This window comes from Mastomys coucha, unplaced genomic scaffold (assembly GCF_008632895.1).
Source record: "Mastomys coucha isolate ucsf_1 unplaced genomic scaffold, UCSF_Mcou_1 pScaffold4, whole genome shotgun sequence".
In the NCBI taxonomy this organism is placed as follows: domain Eukaryota; kingdom Metazoa; phylum Chordata; class Mammalia; order Rodentia; family Muridae; genus Mastomys; species Mastomys coucha.
The window spans coordinates 47,074,299-47,089,658 of NW_022196910.1; the positions used below are offsets into that span (position 1 = coordinate 47,074,299).

Below are 15,360 nucleotides of genomic sequence, written 5' to 3' on the forward strand. Positions count from 1 at the left end.
AATGAGTATGGCTGGTATGAATGACCCCCCCCCCCCAGAGACTGGTCTAGAGGTCACCTCATTTATTGAATGGTGGGGCTATGTTATATAGCTCCATTCAGGAGGTGAGGGGAGGGAAAAGGGCAAGCAGGAAGTGCTGAAGGCTCAGGGGCAGGGCTTCCCACGAATAGCAGCTAGATTAGCAGACTGCAAGTCACTCTGAGAAGCCCATTCTCTGGCAGGGAAACAGATGCCCAACTGGCTTTATGATGATTTAACCTTTATCTCTACAGAGTTTAGTAGGTCCAAGCCTGGTAGGGAGAGACCCTACTCCTGCTGTGCTCTCAGAAAGATGTTCAGGGTGTGAGCAACTTTCTCTCCCATTCCTCCCCTGGAACCCAAAAGCACAGAGCCCTTGCAGGCAGTGTGTTCAAATACAAGAGGCCAAATCTTGTGAACAAAGCAAAGAAAGGCATCTAGAAATGGAGTGGTCCTTTCAAGATCAACACTGGGGAGGCAAAGCCAGAACAAAACATAGAGAAACAAAATATGAAATTTGAATGACTGACCATGCCCACTCAGTACTGGAGAAAGATTGGGGACCAGCACAGCCTCATCATCCCTAGGGTTACAGAGACTGTTTCCTTAAAACAGAAGGTTGCCTTGTTCACAGTCACATGTGGTTGAGGTGGGGAAACTCAGAGACACCATTCCGGTTCCCCTTGCAGAGAGAATACAGACACACGGAGATGGAAAGTCCTGCCCCAAGATCTTCCTCAGTTGATGCTCATTTGTACAGTCCAGGCTATGTGACACTCTGCCCCAGCCTATCCTCCTTTCACAGTCCCTTCCCAGTCTCTGGGGCATGGAGTGGCTACCCTGGTCCTGACTCCAGCATAACAAACTGGGAGATGCATTTACCCTGTCCAGCTGGAACCCAACTTTTTTTGCTGTAAGACCAGCATTTAAACTCCCTCTACAGCAGACAAGCTTCTCTTTAGACATCTTCCATTTCAGAAACGCTGACACCTGCTTGAACCTACAGTCCTTTTCTTTCTGTTGTTTCTCTAGTGTCTTTAGCCTCCAGCACTGTGGGATTGGCTGGACAAGTCGTTCACACTGAAACCACAGAGGTTGTGCTGACAGCTGATCCTGTCACAGGCTTCGGAATCCAACTGCAGGGCAGCGTGTTTGCCACAGAGACACTCTCCTCCCCGCCTCTGATTTCCTATATTGAAGCTGACAGCCCAGCCGAGAGGTGAGGTACTCTTTCCCCAGAAGCTTTTCTGCCCTGTCTTCCTGACACCAGCTCTTTATGAGTAACTAATAAATTATGGAACAGAGCTCAGTGCAGGAAAGGCAAAATGTAATGAACTCTCCATTCTGATAAAACTTTATGTTCTTGATCAAGTTTCGGAAGAATTATGAACGTAGGTGATTTTATTTAGCAGATTTTGTCCATTGGAAAACTAGAGGTTGTATTAATTATAAAGGAGACAAATCTATTCAAAAAATGGCCTAAGTTCAACTGAAGTTATGTCTCTGCATTGCAGGAATGTACATTCATCTTTACTATCTGTTCATTCTGGTCAGATTATCATGCCATCATAGCTATGAATTATTAAGTCTCTGGGATATTTAAGAACCCCCTTGCCCACAGTTGTAACTATGGGGCTCAAGAGTTCAGGGCATTGCAGTTGACCTAACATGGTTGCCAATAGCATCAGCTCAATGGGATCAAATGGTTGTGCTATTTTGCAAAGATTAAATGAGGCAGGTTGACAAGTATAACCCCATGATTGTGTCCTCTAACTACTGCCTCTCACATGTGGTTCTGAACTAGATGCGGTGTGCTACAGATTGGAGACAGAGTCATGGCCATTAACGGAATCCCAACAGAAGACAGCTCCTTTGAGGAAGCCAATCAGCTCCTCCGAGACTCTTCCATCACAAGCAAAGTCACACTGGAAATCGAGTTTGATGTTGCAGGTAAAATCTGAGCTTCGAGTCAGTGATAGAGTCAGGAGACAGCAACATTCGACAGTCAGCTATGTGGCAGAAAGACATATACATGCGCACACACACACACACACACACACACACACACACAACAAGTTTTGTTTAAGACGCTTATGGTGTCAATTTGAATTGTTTGTATTATTCATTAAAGTGTCCACACAGGAACAACTGAAAAATCTTTACATCACCTTTATTCTTTCTGGCTTTGCTGCTTTATGCTAGAGAAACTAGATTCTTTAGATTCAGAAACAAGAACACCCTGTGTGACTTCCTGCTGCAGAGAACACGTGAGAGTCAGACAGGGATCAGTGAAAACTCATGAGGCAAATGGATATAAGTCCAGTAAGCAAATGGAATGGATACAAGTCTATTAGGTGAATGGATACAAGTCCAGTAGGGGAATGGATACAAGTCCTATAGGTGAATGGATACAAGTCCAGTAGGGGAATGGATACAAGTCCTTTAGGGGAATGGATACAAGTCCTTTAGGGGAATGGATACAAGTCCTATAGGTAAATGGATACAAGTCTATTAGGTGAATGGATACAAGTCCAGTAGGGGAATGGATACAAGTCCTATAGGTGAATGGATACAAGTCCAGTAGGAGAATGGATGCAAGTCCAGTAGGGGAATGGATACAAGTCCTATAGGTGAATGGATACAAGTCCAGTAGGAGAATGGATACAAGTCCAGTAGGGGAATGGATACAAGTCCTATAGGTAAATGCTTGGTCTTTGGGATTAAAGAGAATTACCCCTGACACTCATGAGGAATGACAAGGAGGACTCCAGGATTGTTTCTCTAGGGTCAAGAGGATGAGCAAAATCATCTCTAAATACAGACAGGGAGGATTAGGAAGGCCATGTGACTAATGAGCAAGATGAGTGAGCAGAGAGCCTGTAGGTAAAAAAATAGTAAAAGAAACCTTAGGTGACAGAGGCAGAGAAGGGGGTATAGATGTTGGCTAAAGTGATCCTGAGGAATTCTACTTTATTATTTTGCTCATTTTTGGTTAGTATATAAGATAATAGGTTTCTTATTCCATCTTCATACATAGATTTTGCTTGTAATCACTCCCCACTACCCTTCCTATTTCTTGTTATCCTGTCTCATTCCCATCTCAAATAGACCCCTCTGTTTCCATGTTATACAGGATAGGTCAACAGGGAAGCAGACAAACAGACAGACAGACAGACAGACAGACAGATGACTGATATATAGTAGTTAGATAGAATAGGTAGGTAGGTAGGTAGATAGATAGATAGATAGATAGATAGATAGATAGATAGATGATAAATAGACAGACGTAAATCTAAGTTTTACACAAAAAACATGGGGTATTTTTTTTCTTTCTCCCCACTTCTATCATTATTCTCTCTTGTAGCCTGCCTTCCAGGAAAGTTCTTGGATCTTAGGTTAAGGACATGTCTTAGTCTCAGAGGAGGAGTCTAATGAAATTTTGGTCTTGGAGAGATTCCCAAACAGTAGCTAACAGAGTTTAGAATTTAATGCAAATTCCCATTTAAGAAACTTATTAGCTGTAGCTCAGTCATACAAAGCTTGCCTAGCATGCACTATGGCCCTGGATGTGATACCCAGCACCACTGAAGAAAGACAAAAGGGAGGGACAGAGGATGGAAGGTTGGTCTTCACACAGCAAAGTGTGACCACTACATGTCCACAACCTTTGACCAATCACTAGAGGCATGCCTTTAGAAACAGGGATCATATGCCAACAAATACATGCTGTTGTGACTGTCTTGAACAGTGTAAATGAAATAGCAGGCAGGAAAGAAAAACATTTCTATCATCATATAACTTTTAAGGGAAACAAATTTAATTTCAAATGCTATTAGCATGAGCTTATGACTGCAAGTTCTCTGAGGGAAATAAAGCCGAATAAAGAATCATAGGAGGACTGGAGAGTTATTTCATAGGATGAGTCTCTTAGGAAGTGACATTCAAGCAGAGATTAATGTGAGATGAAGGCATAAGCAAGGCAAGGGCCAGAAAGAACAGTCTTCCAGACAGGGAGCAGTGAGCATGAACAAGCTGAGCCAGAGGAGCAATGGCTGCTGGGGTACATAGGGAGGGAGGAAGACCAGGGGTTGAGTTTGTGTTTTCAGGAAGGGCTTGAAAATGTCAGAGTCTGACAGATGTGCAGCATCCTGATAGAGAATTTCTATTGGGTCCCAAGTGTGCTGAAGCCAGGGGACATTTTGGCAGGAGAATGAGATAATCTGAGTTATGTTTGGGAAAGCCTTCTTAAATGTGGAAGGCAGACAGAAGAGACAGAAGAAACAATTTGGAGATTGTAGCATCAGAACAGATGGGGAATGTCAGTGGCTGGCTAGAGATGGTAACAAGGTAAAATTCAAAACTTGCCTGCGTCTTCATCATGTAATGGCTCTTACAGCATGAGGATGAACAAATGAGAGGCAGAAGGTGATGGTTACAAGAAGAACCCTTAGAAGAGGGTCATCTGGAGACAGCAGAAAGAGTTCTATTTTAGATACAAGGTACCAGGTCCACTGATAACATGAGAGGGAATCTACCAGCCCACGTATGTTCTCACCCAGAAGAAAACCACTGGGCACAATTACTGCACTAGATGCTGCTGTGTTCAAGTCATGGGAAGAGAAAATAGGAAGGACCAATGTATTTTCTGGAAGAGCTCACAACCAATCAGAGAAGAAAAAGATGGCTGAAAGAGGAGGGTCTTGCAGGGTTGTTTGGCTATCAGAATATGGCAGAAGTACCTAGAGAAGTGTTGGAATCTCCTCTTGGATCCTGGGATGGGGGAATGAAGAGGGTATCTGGTTAGAAAGAAAGATCAAGAAATGGCCAGTGGGTCAATAATTGTTGAAGTCATTAGTTAGGGTTTCATTGCTGAGAGGCGATACCATGACCAAGGCAACTCTCACAAAGGACAACATTTACTTGGGGCTGGCTTAAAGGCTCAGAGGCTCAGTCCATTATCATCAAGGCGGGAAGCATGGCAGCATCCAGGCAGGCATGGCGCTGGAGCTGAGAGTTCTACATTTTGTTCCTAAGGGAACCAGGAGAAGACTCAGGTCCAAGTAGCTAAGAAGAGGGTCTCACAGCCTAACCCCACAGTCACACACTTCCTCCAAGAAGACCACACTTTTTATTTTTTTGTAAATTTTTTATTAAATGCATTTTTATTCATCATATTAATATTATTTTGAGAATCAAATAGAATATAAGAAATTTGTTCAACTTTTACATTCATATCTTTTCAAACCCTAAAAATATTATTAATGAGAATATAATACTATCCATAACTGAGGATTCTATATCTAATGTTGAATACTAAATTGTTTCAAAACATACAAAATATTCCCAAAATATTCTTTGAGAATTAAGCATAATAAGAGAGCAAAAAATATTAAAAATGAATCATTAAGAAATATATTTAAAAGCCCTTATATGATACCACCTGACATAGTGGGAGAGTATTTAAAATGTATTATATATCTGTGTATAACAATCAGTTTACTTAAAAAAGATTATCAGTGTTACTTATTTTATCAATAAGTATATTTTAAAAATTTCAAAATAGCAAAAACTCTTTGAAGTTAAACATTAAGAAAATGCTAATTTCAAACACAGTGAGAAAAATTATCAATATTTCCATGATGTTTATAGAACATGATTTTAATATTTTCAACTGTTAATGTTGAACAAACAGAATAATTATTTTAAGATATATTACATTGTTATGTCTCCCTTTTCATTTCTGATTTTATTAATATGGATATTGTCTCTGTGCCCTCTGGTTAGTCTGGCTAAGGGTTGATCTGTCTTGTTGATTTTCTCAAAGAACCAGATCCTAATTTTGTTGATTTTTGTATAGATCTTTTTGTTTCTATTTGGTTGATTTCAGCCCTGAGTTTGATCATTGCCTGCCATCTACTCCTCTTGGGTGTATTTGCTTCTTTTTCTTCTAGAGCTTTCAGGTGTGCTGTCAAGCTGCTAGTGCTCTCTCCAGTTCCTTTTTGGAGGCATTTAGAGCTATGAGTTTTCCTCTTAGCGCTGCTTTCATTGTGTCCTATAAGTTTTGTTATCTTGTGTCTTCATTTTCATTAAATTCTAAAAAGCCTCTAATTTCTTTCTTTATTTCTTCCTTGACCAAGTAATCATTGAGTAGATTGTTTTTCAGCTTCCATGTATATGTGTGTTTTCCACTGTTTTTGTTGGTATTTAAGACCATTCTTAGTCCGTAGTGATCTGATAGAGTGCATGGGACTATTTCAATCTTCTTGTATCTGTTGAGGCCCATTTTGTGACCAATTATATGGTCATTTTTGGAAAAGGTAAGGTGAGGTGCTGAGAAGAAGGTATATTCTTTTGCTTTAGGATAAAACGTTCTACAATTATCTGTTAGATCCATAACAGATATTTATTCATATCTGTTCATAACTTCTGTTTATGAACAGTGTCTCTGGTTAGTTTCTGTTTCCATGGTCTGTCCATTGCTGAGAGTGGGGTGTTAAAGTCTCCCACTATTATTGTGTGGGGCGCGACATATGCTTTGAGGTTTAGTAAAGTTTCTTTTATGAATATGGGTGCCCTGGCATTTGGAGCATAGATGTTCAGCATTGAGAGTTCATCTTGGTAGATTTTAGGCCACACCTTTTAATAATATTCAAACCACCAAGGCCCTGTCTGCATTGTTTGTGTTTATCGCTCTCAATTCTCATGGTAAAGTAGGGTTCTATTGTTCTTTTGTTGGTTGGTGCATTTTGATTTTATTGTTATATTTTGGTTTTTTTTTAAAAGATTTTTTTGTTTTACTTTTATTATTTTTTTATGATTTATTTTATTTTATTTTATTTTGGTTTTTTCGAGATAGGGTTTCTCTGTGTAGCCCTGGCTGTCCTGGACTCACTCTGTAGACCAGGCTGGTCTCGAACTCAGAAATCCACCTGCCTCTGCCTCCCAAGTGCTGGGATTAAAGGCATACGCCACCACGCCCAGTTTATTGTTGTGCTTTGTTTTGTCTTGTTAGATATTTTATTTGTGCATATGAGTATTTTCCCTGCATGTATGCCTGGTACCTGAAGAGACAGTGGGCCTCCATGTGGGTGCTAGGAATCAAACCTGAGACCTTTGCAAAGACAAGTGCTCTTAACCATTGAACCAACTCTCTAGCCCTGGTTTTGTTGGTTTTATGGCATATCAACTACCAAAGAATAAAAGCAGAGAAATGGATTATCAAATCATGCCAGAGTTTGAGACTTGCAGAGAAAGCTCAGCAGAAGGGCTTCAGTCAAGGAGGTTCGGGTTGTTGCTAGGAGATTAGATGATGAGCTTTGAAGCTGGTACAGAGACTTTCACCATGTGAGAGTGCCTATGTTCTAGCCTGCTGCATAGTCAAGCACTGTGCATCATAGATCATTTAATCAATATGATGGCACTGGCAGAGATTACTATTGTAATGTCGCTAGAAAATTAGGGCACAGAGTCAGTGCTAGAGCTGGCATGTTAACAGAAACAGGCCGACTCCCAAGGTTACACTCCTAACTACGGCAGCCTATAGTCAAAGAGTAATCTAAGTTGATGTCTGGTGGGAATCAGTAAAGGATTGGCCAGATGGAATGAGAGGGGTGGGATTTAAAAGAAGTGGGCATCTCAAGGAAGAAGTGTGTATAGTCAGAGAAAGCACAGAAGAGAGGTGATGGTTAGGAGTCTGAGGCCAAAACAAAATGGCATGTTAGAATTCAGGATTTCAGAAATGGGCAGGCAGAATTCCAGGCAGTGGAGCTGCTGAAGTAATTCAGAATGGGGATGAGATCTGGGAAGTGGGGAAAGAAGTACAAGAAAGCACCATTGGCTCAGAGAAAGCTTTTAGGATGGGTGCCATGTGGTACCCATCACAGTTCACAGCACATCTTTGCAGCAGCCACACCCAGTGCTCTTACATGCCTGGATTTTTGCTTAAGACATGTATGTAGGCTTTCGTTCATAAAAGTCTTCTCCTTGTGCCTATGTTTATGATTCTTCTAAATCCAGAACTCTGGTATTATTTTGTATTGATGTTTATTTTCAGCAGAAAAATTAATGACATCAGGGATTTTGTGGTTTTGGGTTACAAATGCATGTCTAGCATGCAAATGGTACTTACAGTACAGAAAGGCCTCAGTCTGCTCTCTGTGAGTCAGTGAAGGGAGGAATTAATGAAATACATGTGGCTTCATGAGAAGACTTGGTTATGAATTTCTGTTCCAATCAGAAGTGGTTTTGAATCCACTCTCCCTGGGGCTCCTGATGTCTTGGGGCTGCTTTCTCCTACAATCTGCCTTTCTCATATATCTAATGTCCCATCTTTTCTAAAGTGTGTACCTTCTGATTCCTGTGTCCAAGCAAGACTTGGGTAGAAAGGCCTTGTTCAAATCAGTTGGCAGAGGTTTGGTCATCAAACGAGAAGGCAGTCCAGTGGCCTCAGAGTATACTTAATAATTGAGGTAGGAAGTTAGTAATAAATGAATTATTACCATACTATACCTCCATTTTATGTTTGAAAGTGAAAACTGAGGTTCTGGTAGGGAAACTCTAGGTTGTAGGAAAGAGAATGCTAGACTCCTAATCTATTGACTCAAGGCCCACTTTCCCTCTATTGCATAACTGCCTCTTGGGTTAAAATTTTGCTAAACAAAATTATTAGAAGAGGTATTAGAGATGGCCACCAAAAAACCATTAGAGCTCGTGAAGGCCTGTGGCAGATGTTGATGTGGTGTGATTTCTGCCCGGTGCTCTGAATGTCAAAGTGAAGAAATTCAACGAAGCGTGGGTAAACAGTGGGAGTAACTATGACACTCTTAAGGTAGCCAAATGCCTCGTCATCTAATTAGTGACGCGCATGAATGGATGAACGAGATTCCCACTGTCCCTACCTACTATCCAGCGAAACCACAGCCAAGGGAACGGGCTTGGCGGAATCAGCGGGGAAAGATGGCAGCCCTTGAAGATTTGAGGTGGTTAATGTATCTTCAGGTTAAAACGGTCTGGTTCATTTATTCTGCATTTGTTCAATAAATATTTAATTGAATTCGAAAAAAAACAAACCATGAGAGCGGGCTTCCTGCACCTAGGATGCAGGGAGAAGGTTGTGTCAAGTATCACAGGGTACTCAGCAGAGCAATGGCCAGCACAGTTTGGCTATCTTTGTAAACACTATCACAGTATCTAAATATTTGCTCACATTATAGATCTATGTTATTTTGTATATCACAGAAATTTGTTTAGTGGCTCATGAATCCTTAATATGCATACATATATTTTTAATATTTGTTGATTTAATACTTTAATATCTTAACTCTGAGCTCCCAGAAAAGTAGGAACTGTATCTATTAGGCATACTTTATTCAGTTCCCAACTTGCCTTAATAAAGGTCACAAAAATCGATATTCTAGGTCATCTACACTAGGCTCAGGAAAAAAACAATGTGTTCCTATCTGTTATCCTGTCTGCCTATGTTCATGGCAAACATCACTAATTGATGCCACTATTCTCCTGATAGATACAGGGTGTAGCATTCAAACCCTCAGGAAAGCACTTCAGGTAATCATCCCTGATACACAGGAATCACTACTGAAAACTTTTAGAATCAGAAAAAAAAATTCCTTTTCTCATTTAAGAACTTAGGACCCAGATATGGAATATGTGGATGCAGGCTATGTCAAGCCTGGCCTGGCCTTCTGGATTTGTGCCTAATTGCCTGGATGTAAGCCACACATGTCCAGAGTTCTGCTCAGAATATTTTATGTATCAAGATGAATGTTCCAGCCCTTGGCTCTCAGTGATCAGCTATCTCTATTTAATAAATATTTTAAATGATAGATGGATGGATGGATAGAAGGGTAGAATTCAGGCTCTTGCCTAAATATGTCTCTTTAAACAAGCACTGGCTGCTGTGCAAATAATGCCTTGGTTGGTTTAACAGAAAGGCATTTGAAGTTGAAGATGCTCGACGCTATCACTCTGCCAAACTGATCTTTAAGCCATTCATGTTCTTTTATTGGAATCCTTTCCCATACACATGATTTTATGAATTTACAACCCATCTTCCATTTTCTCCCATTCAGCTCTTTTAAATGATGATCTATATGGTGACTACCACAAGACCTTAACATTCCCACTACAACTCTGGAGGTAATTGGCTCTGGAAAGTAGTCTCAGTACAAGACGTGTGGAGTGTTGTTCACTGTCGACTGGAGCCCAGTGCTCCATCTGAGGCAGGAAGAGTTAAGCATTTACATTCCTCACAGGGGTGCCCAAGCTGATAAATTAGGATGTGGTGGTTATCTTACTGCGCCGACAGTGAATGCTTCAGGCAGAAAAGCAGACCAATGGGAAAGAAGGAAACTCCTTTACCCAGATGCGTTTTTAATTATAGTTTTAACAAAGATGGAGCAAAACCAAGGAAGTGCAAAGTAATCACAAGGGTCTCACAAAATAAACATCATTTGTTTGCAGAATTGTATCCACTGACACTAAACCTGTTGTTTGTCCAAATAATAGAACCTTCTCCTCATTAGTAAATATTTGTTTATGAACTCCAAATTAAATATGCCTTTGCTTTAACAACCAAATAATTATATAGGGGGAAATACTAAATATAAAATATATCACACTGGCATGTAAAGATGAAAACGAAGCCACAGCTTGATCAAAGAGATTTATTAGCTGATACCTATTTGCCGTTGCGATTTCCTCAAATCACGTGCAGTCAAAAGTGATTCATTACTGTTTTCCAGGAAGGCATATCTCCTCTAATGTCATTAGCAGTGTTAATCATGGTCAAATTTCCGTGCAGTAAAATTTTATAAAAGCAAGCAAGGCAGATGGTTCAGTGGATAAAGGTGCCTGCTGCCAAGCCTGAGGTGAATATTCAGAGCGTCCATGGTGGAAGAAGAAAGCCAACTCCCACAAGTTGTCTTCTGACTTTCACACATGTACTATGCCTTTCACACACACACACACACACACACACACACACACACACACACGGGTGGGGGGCAACACCATGCAAATAAATAAATGTAAAAGTTAAAACTGTTATAAAACCAACAGGTTTCGATAGCAACTATTTTCAGTCTGTGATTCTGGGCTCTGTGATTCTAGACCTCCTTTGTGGGAGTTACATGCATACAAAGAGGCAGAAATATAAACACGCACAATGTACCTCCTCTCTGTTTTTTCAGAGAAGTCTTCTTAAAATGGAGGATTGAAAACAGCCACACTTATAGGAGGTGGGTCCTCAAATAATGATGCTCCGTGCTCTCTTGTGGAGAGCTTTATTGAAGCTTGTTGGCTTTATCGAAGCAATTAAATACTTGCATTCTGGCTATGCCTGTGAGCAGTCGGATGGTAGATTCCTGTTGCTCCCATACCATCTTCCCTGTGGCACCAGTATTTATATCTTTCAGTTACTGCAATGGAAATGCGCCCCAGCAGGTTTCTGCAGAAAGGGGAATTTTCTGGAAGCATGTCCCTTTGCAGTCCAGATAGACTTTAATCCGATGTGCCTAAGCTTGGCACTCTTCGAGACCCTGTTTACTCCATTTGCACACTGCTTTATTTCTTGTTTCTTTCTGCAGACCAGTTTTGGTGCAACTGGATCAAACACATCCCCTTCCAAATCTGCCACTCCCACTTTTCTTCTTAACTCCAGATTCTTAAATGGTTTCTTAGGAGATGGAGAGAAAGTATCTTCTGTTTTGAGAATGGTGAATGATTAGGGCTTGGCAAAGGAATGGAGGGGAGGTAAGTAGAGGAGAAATATTTGGGAAATAATTATGATATGTATAGACAGACCTGTCATCAGAAAGTAAAACACCAAAATTATAACCTATTTCATTTCTCTTTCTGCCTCTGTGTATTAAAATTAGCTGGTCTTTTTGAAGTCTAGTGCTTGACTGGAATAATTATGTCTGGCTCAAGTTTTGTTTGAGATGCTGTCTGTCTAGGAGGGCAGGAGCGGCTCAGATTCTAGGCTGATTGAAGGATTCAAAACGAAGAAAGAAATGTCACCTAAAATCTCAGGGCATCTTCTCAGTGTTAACATCTGGTACTGGGGAATAAGGTTCCCTCTTGGGGTTCTTGGTCTCCTTAATGAAAAAATAAATAGAATAAAAGGGGAGAACACAATTGATTAGAGTTTAAAAAAAAAAACCCTCAGAGCCAGCAAGCTAGATTATCTTGCAGTTCCTATAATGGAATGGGGAGAATGGAGAGGACATGTTGACATGGACATTGACAGAGAAGATATGTTGAAGTGGACATTGACAGAGAAGATATGTTGACATGGACATTTGCTGCCCAGTATCAGGTAGTCAGTCACATGGTGAGAAAAGACCTTTTAGAAAATGAATAAGAAAGCCTAAAGCATTAAGCAGTAGAAAGGCCTACTTAGGCTCTGGCTCACATACAAAAGAAAAAGAGAAGAAAGGTGAATAGTTAGGCCTTTATATTATCACAGAAATGAAGGCAGGCTAATCTAAACTCCAGAACGGCTCACAAGGGTTGTACTAGACAGCGGGAATTCTGGGAAGGCAAAGTATATTATTTTTATCTTTACTTGAGTCTACCTTCCTAGAGGTAGTCCCCTAGATAGGTCTTTGACCTGAGAGAGTGAATTAAATCATAAGCAGGGGGTGAAGGATTATCTCTACCTAGAGGCAGATTTGATTCTTTACTTTAACATCAAAAAATGGGAAACATGCAAATTCTTAATGGATAAATAAGCAAACGTATGCAGGTTCACTTCCTGGTACTTCCAAGTCTCCATTGAGAAGAACTGAAGGCAGATACATTAGGTCAGTCTGTGACTCTGGCCTGGCCCCACAGAGATTTTCAAAGACTGAGAAGAACTACAAATGTCAGCAGATTCGTTCACCCCTCTGAAGCCAGAACAGGGCAAGTAGGATGCTGGGAGGAAAGACTGTGTTATGCCACTGAAACGGATGGGCAATTTGGGGCTCTTCTTTTACAGGTGCCTCTCTAGCAGCCTGGAAGGGCTGAGGGAAATCAAATCTTTATTGTGTTCTCTAGTTTAACACTCTGCAGTGAACCTTCCAAATTGGAAGATCAGATTCTGGACTTGTAAAAAGTTTACTGCTTAAACTTCTCAAGGGAAAGGACAAAGGGCCAAGAACAATTTAATGCAGAATGAAAAAGGAGGATTCTTAACTTTCTTCTGTGAGCCCAGTCCTAATTTCTGCCTCTGCTGTGCATTTGTGCAAAATGTGTTACACACACAGTGAACAGTGGGACTAGGTGCCTGAGGGCTCAATGGTTCCACCTGCATCCCAGCCTTCGTAGTTAGATCTTCGCCTATTGGAGGGTGAGTTAGGCTCTGGTGAAATTCATGAAGCAGTAAGAGCAGGTTAGTTTGCTCACCCCACAATCCTCCTCTTCTGCTTTCTCCTTTACTCTCCATACTGTTACAAGGGTCTTGGATGAGGGGTGCTTGTCTAGGGATGTGGCTGGATTCATCCCACGGGATTGACAAGGAATTATATGTCATGCAAAGTAGTCCTACTCAGACAGGAAATAACAGTTGTTGAAAGAAGAGCCTCTGATTGACTGCCAGCTAGAGATCTGAGGTGGGGATGTGAAAAGTGCAGCTGTCAGAGAGTGAAAGCAGTGGAGGTGCTGAAGGTCTCAATCAGAAAGGCACAGATCGGAGGCAAGAATGCCAACATCACAGTCACCTGGGAGTTAAAGTAGAGATCCTAATGGCCTCAGAAAGTCACAGTTACAGATTCCAGAGAGAGCACCAGCGACAGAGCCAACAACGATCTACTAATGAATCTATAGGGATTACCAGTGGGAGTAAGAGTGTTACTTACAGGAGAATGGACAACTCAAAAACAGCTGATCACTGAAAAGCCTACCCCAGCATGATAGCATCTCATGCAAGTTGTAACACTGGATCTCACTTTACAATATCTACACAGCTCAACAGCTCTGATCGGCCTCCTCTGTCCCAAGAAGTTCTTACAGTTTAAAAGTCTTTGAAGTCTTATAAGCTTTAGGGACTTTCTGGGACTTGTGAGTTGTTTACCTCTGAGTCTAAAGGAGCCTCCCTGCTGCAATGAAATGTTTAAGTTAGAACTTCCTGAGTCTTAGTGACTCCATCCATTTCCAGGATAGAAATGTTTGAATTTCAAAGGCTACTCAATATCCAGTGTCCTCTGCGTTCTCTAAACACTTTTTTTCTGTTTTGAAATTACAGAGTCTGTCATCCCAAGTAGTGGAACATTTCATGTAAAACTGCCTAAGAAGCACAGTGTGGAACTTGGAATAACCATCAGTTGTAAGTAGAATGGGCTTCTCCTGAAACATAGGGTTCAAAGATGCTGTAGAATCTGTCTATAGTGGGTTTACAGACATGGTGAATGTTTTACATTTTCTTCACCAGTTTCACAGTTACCATATGAAGCTTTGGAGCCAGGTGCACAGCCAGCACCTGATAGCCTCGTAAGATGAACAAGATGCTTCAAGTTCTCTCTGTTGTTGTGTCTTTCTATCTGTAAAATGGATGTGAAGGCTCAGAAGAGAGCCTAGTTGGTCAAGTGCTTGTAATGTTAGGATCTGAGTAAATAGCCCAAGCATCCATGGAAAGAGCTGGGCCCAAAAGCACACATTCATAATCTCGGTGCTGAGGAGGGTGAGACAGGAGGAGCTCTCAGACTTGCTGTCCAGAAAGTCTGGCTAGATCAGTGAACTCCAACTTCATTGAGTGATTCTGTCTCAAAAAAATGTAGAAAGTAATTTAGAGGACATCTGGTGTCTACCTCTGGCTTTCACTGGCATGTGTACAAACTTGCACGTGCATATACAGAGACAGACAGACAGACAGACAGACAGACAGACAGAGAAGAGGAGAGAGGGGGAAAAGAAAACGTAGTTTATAAATGCAAGCAAGATTTCTATGAAGTATAGGGCTAAGTCTTAAGTAAAGTAACATCTATGTACTCTGTATGCTGCACAGCAAGCTTTCTCTATTTCTCACATGCCAGTATATAAATTATTAGATGAATAATTAGATGAACAGAAATATACAAATGGGTTCTCTATAGTTTTTGAGTCCTGTACTGTTGACTAATGAAGACAAGAAACAATAATCTAATTCAAAAATACTTTTATATATTCCTAGGGCTCTCTTTGAGTCTACTATGTATCTGTAATCCATTTTGTAAGTCTCAAACAATGTCTTTAAGTAAATTCCTGAGTTACTCATGATACCTGGTCTGGATAACCAAACCAAAATAAAAAGTATAGAATATAGATAGGCTTAATTTCATCCTCTCCAGGAATCAAGTTTTTTTTTTT

General features: G+C 40.8%; 1 protein-coding gene across 22 annotated transcripts in view; it reads left to right on the top strand.

The window, feature by feature from the left end:
* Nucleotides 1-15,360, top strand: part of Grip1 (glutamate receptor interacting protein 1) — a 648,195-nt gene that overhangs the window by 555,521 nt on the left and 77,314 nt on the right. For all 22 annotated transcript variants that reach the window (XR_004112745.1, XR_004112746.1, XM_031349335.1 and 19 more), the window contains 3 exons: nucleotides 1,051-1,237; nucleotides 1,823-1,968; nucleotides 14,261-14,341. Coding sequence is in view for 20 of the 22 variants with exons in the window: in XM_031349335.1 (XP_031205195.1) it covers nucleotides 1,051-1,237; nucleotides 1,823-1,968; nucleotides 14,261-14,341 (414 nt within the window). In the remaining 2 variants the exon portion in view is untranslated. The remainder of the gene's footprint in view (nucleotides 1-1,050; nucleotides 1,238-1,822; nucleotides 1,969-14,260; nucleotides 14,342-15,360) is intronic.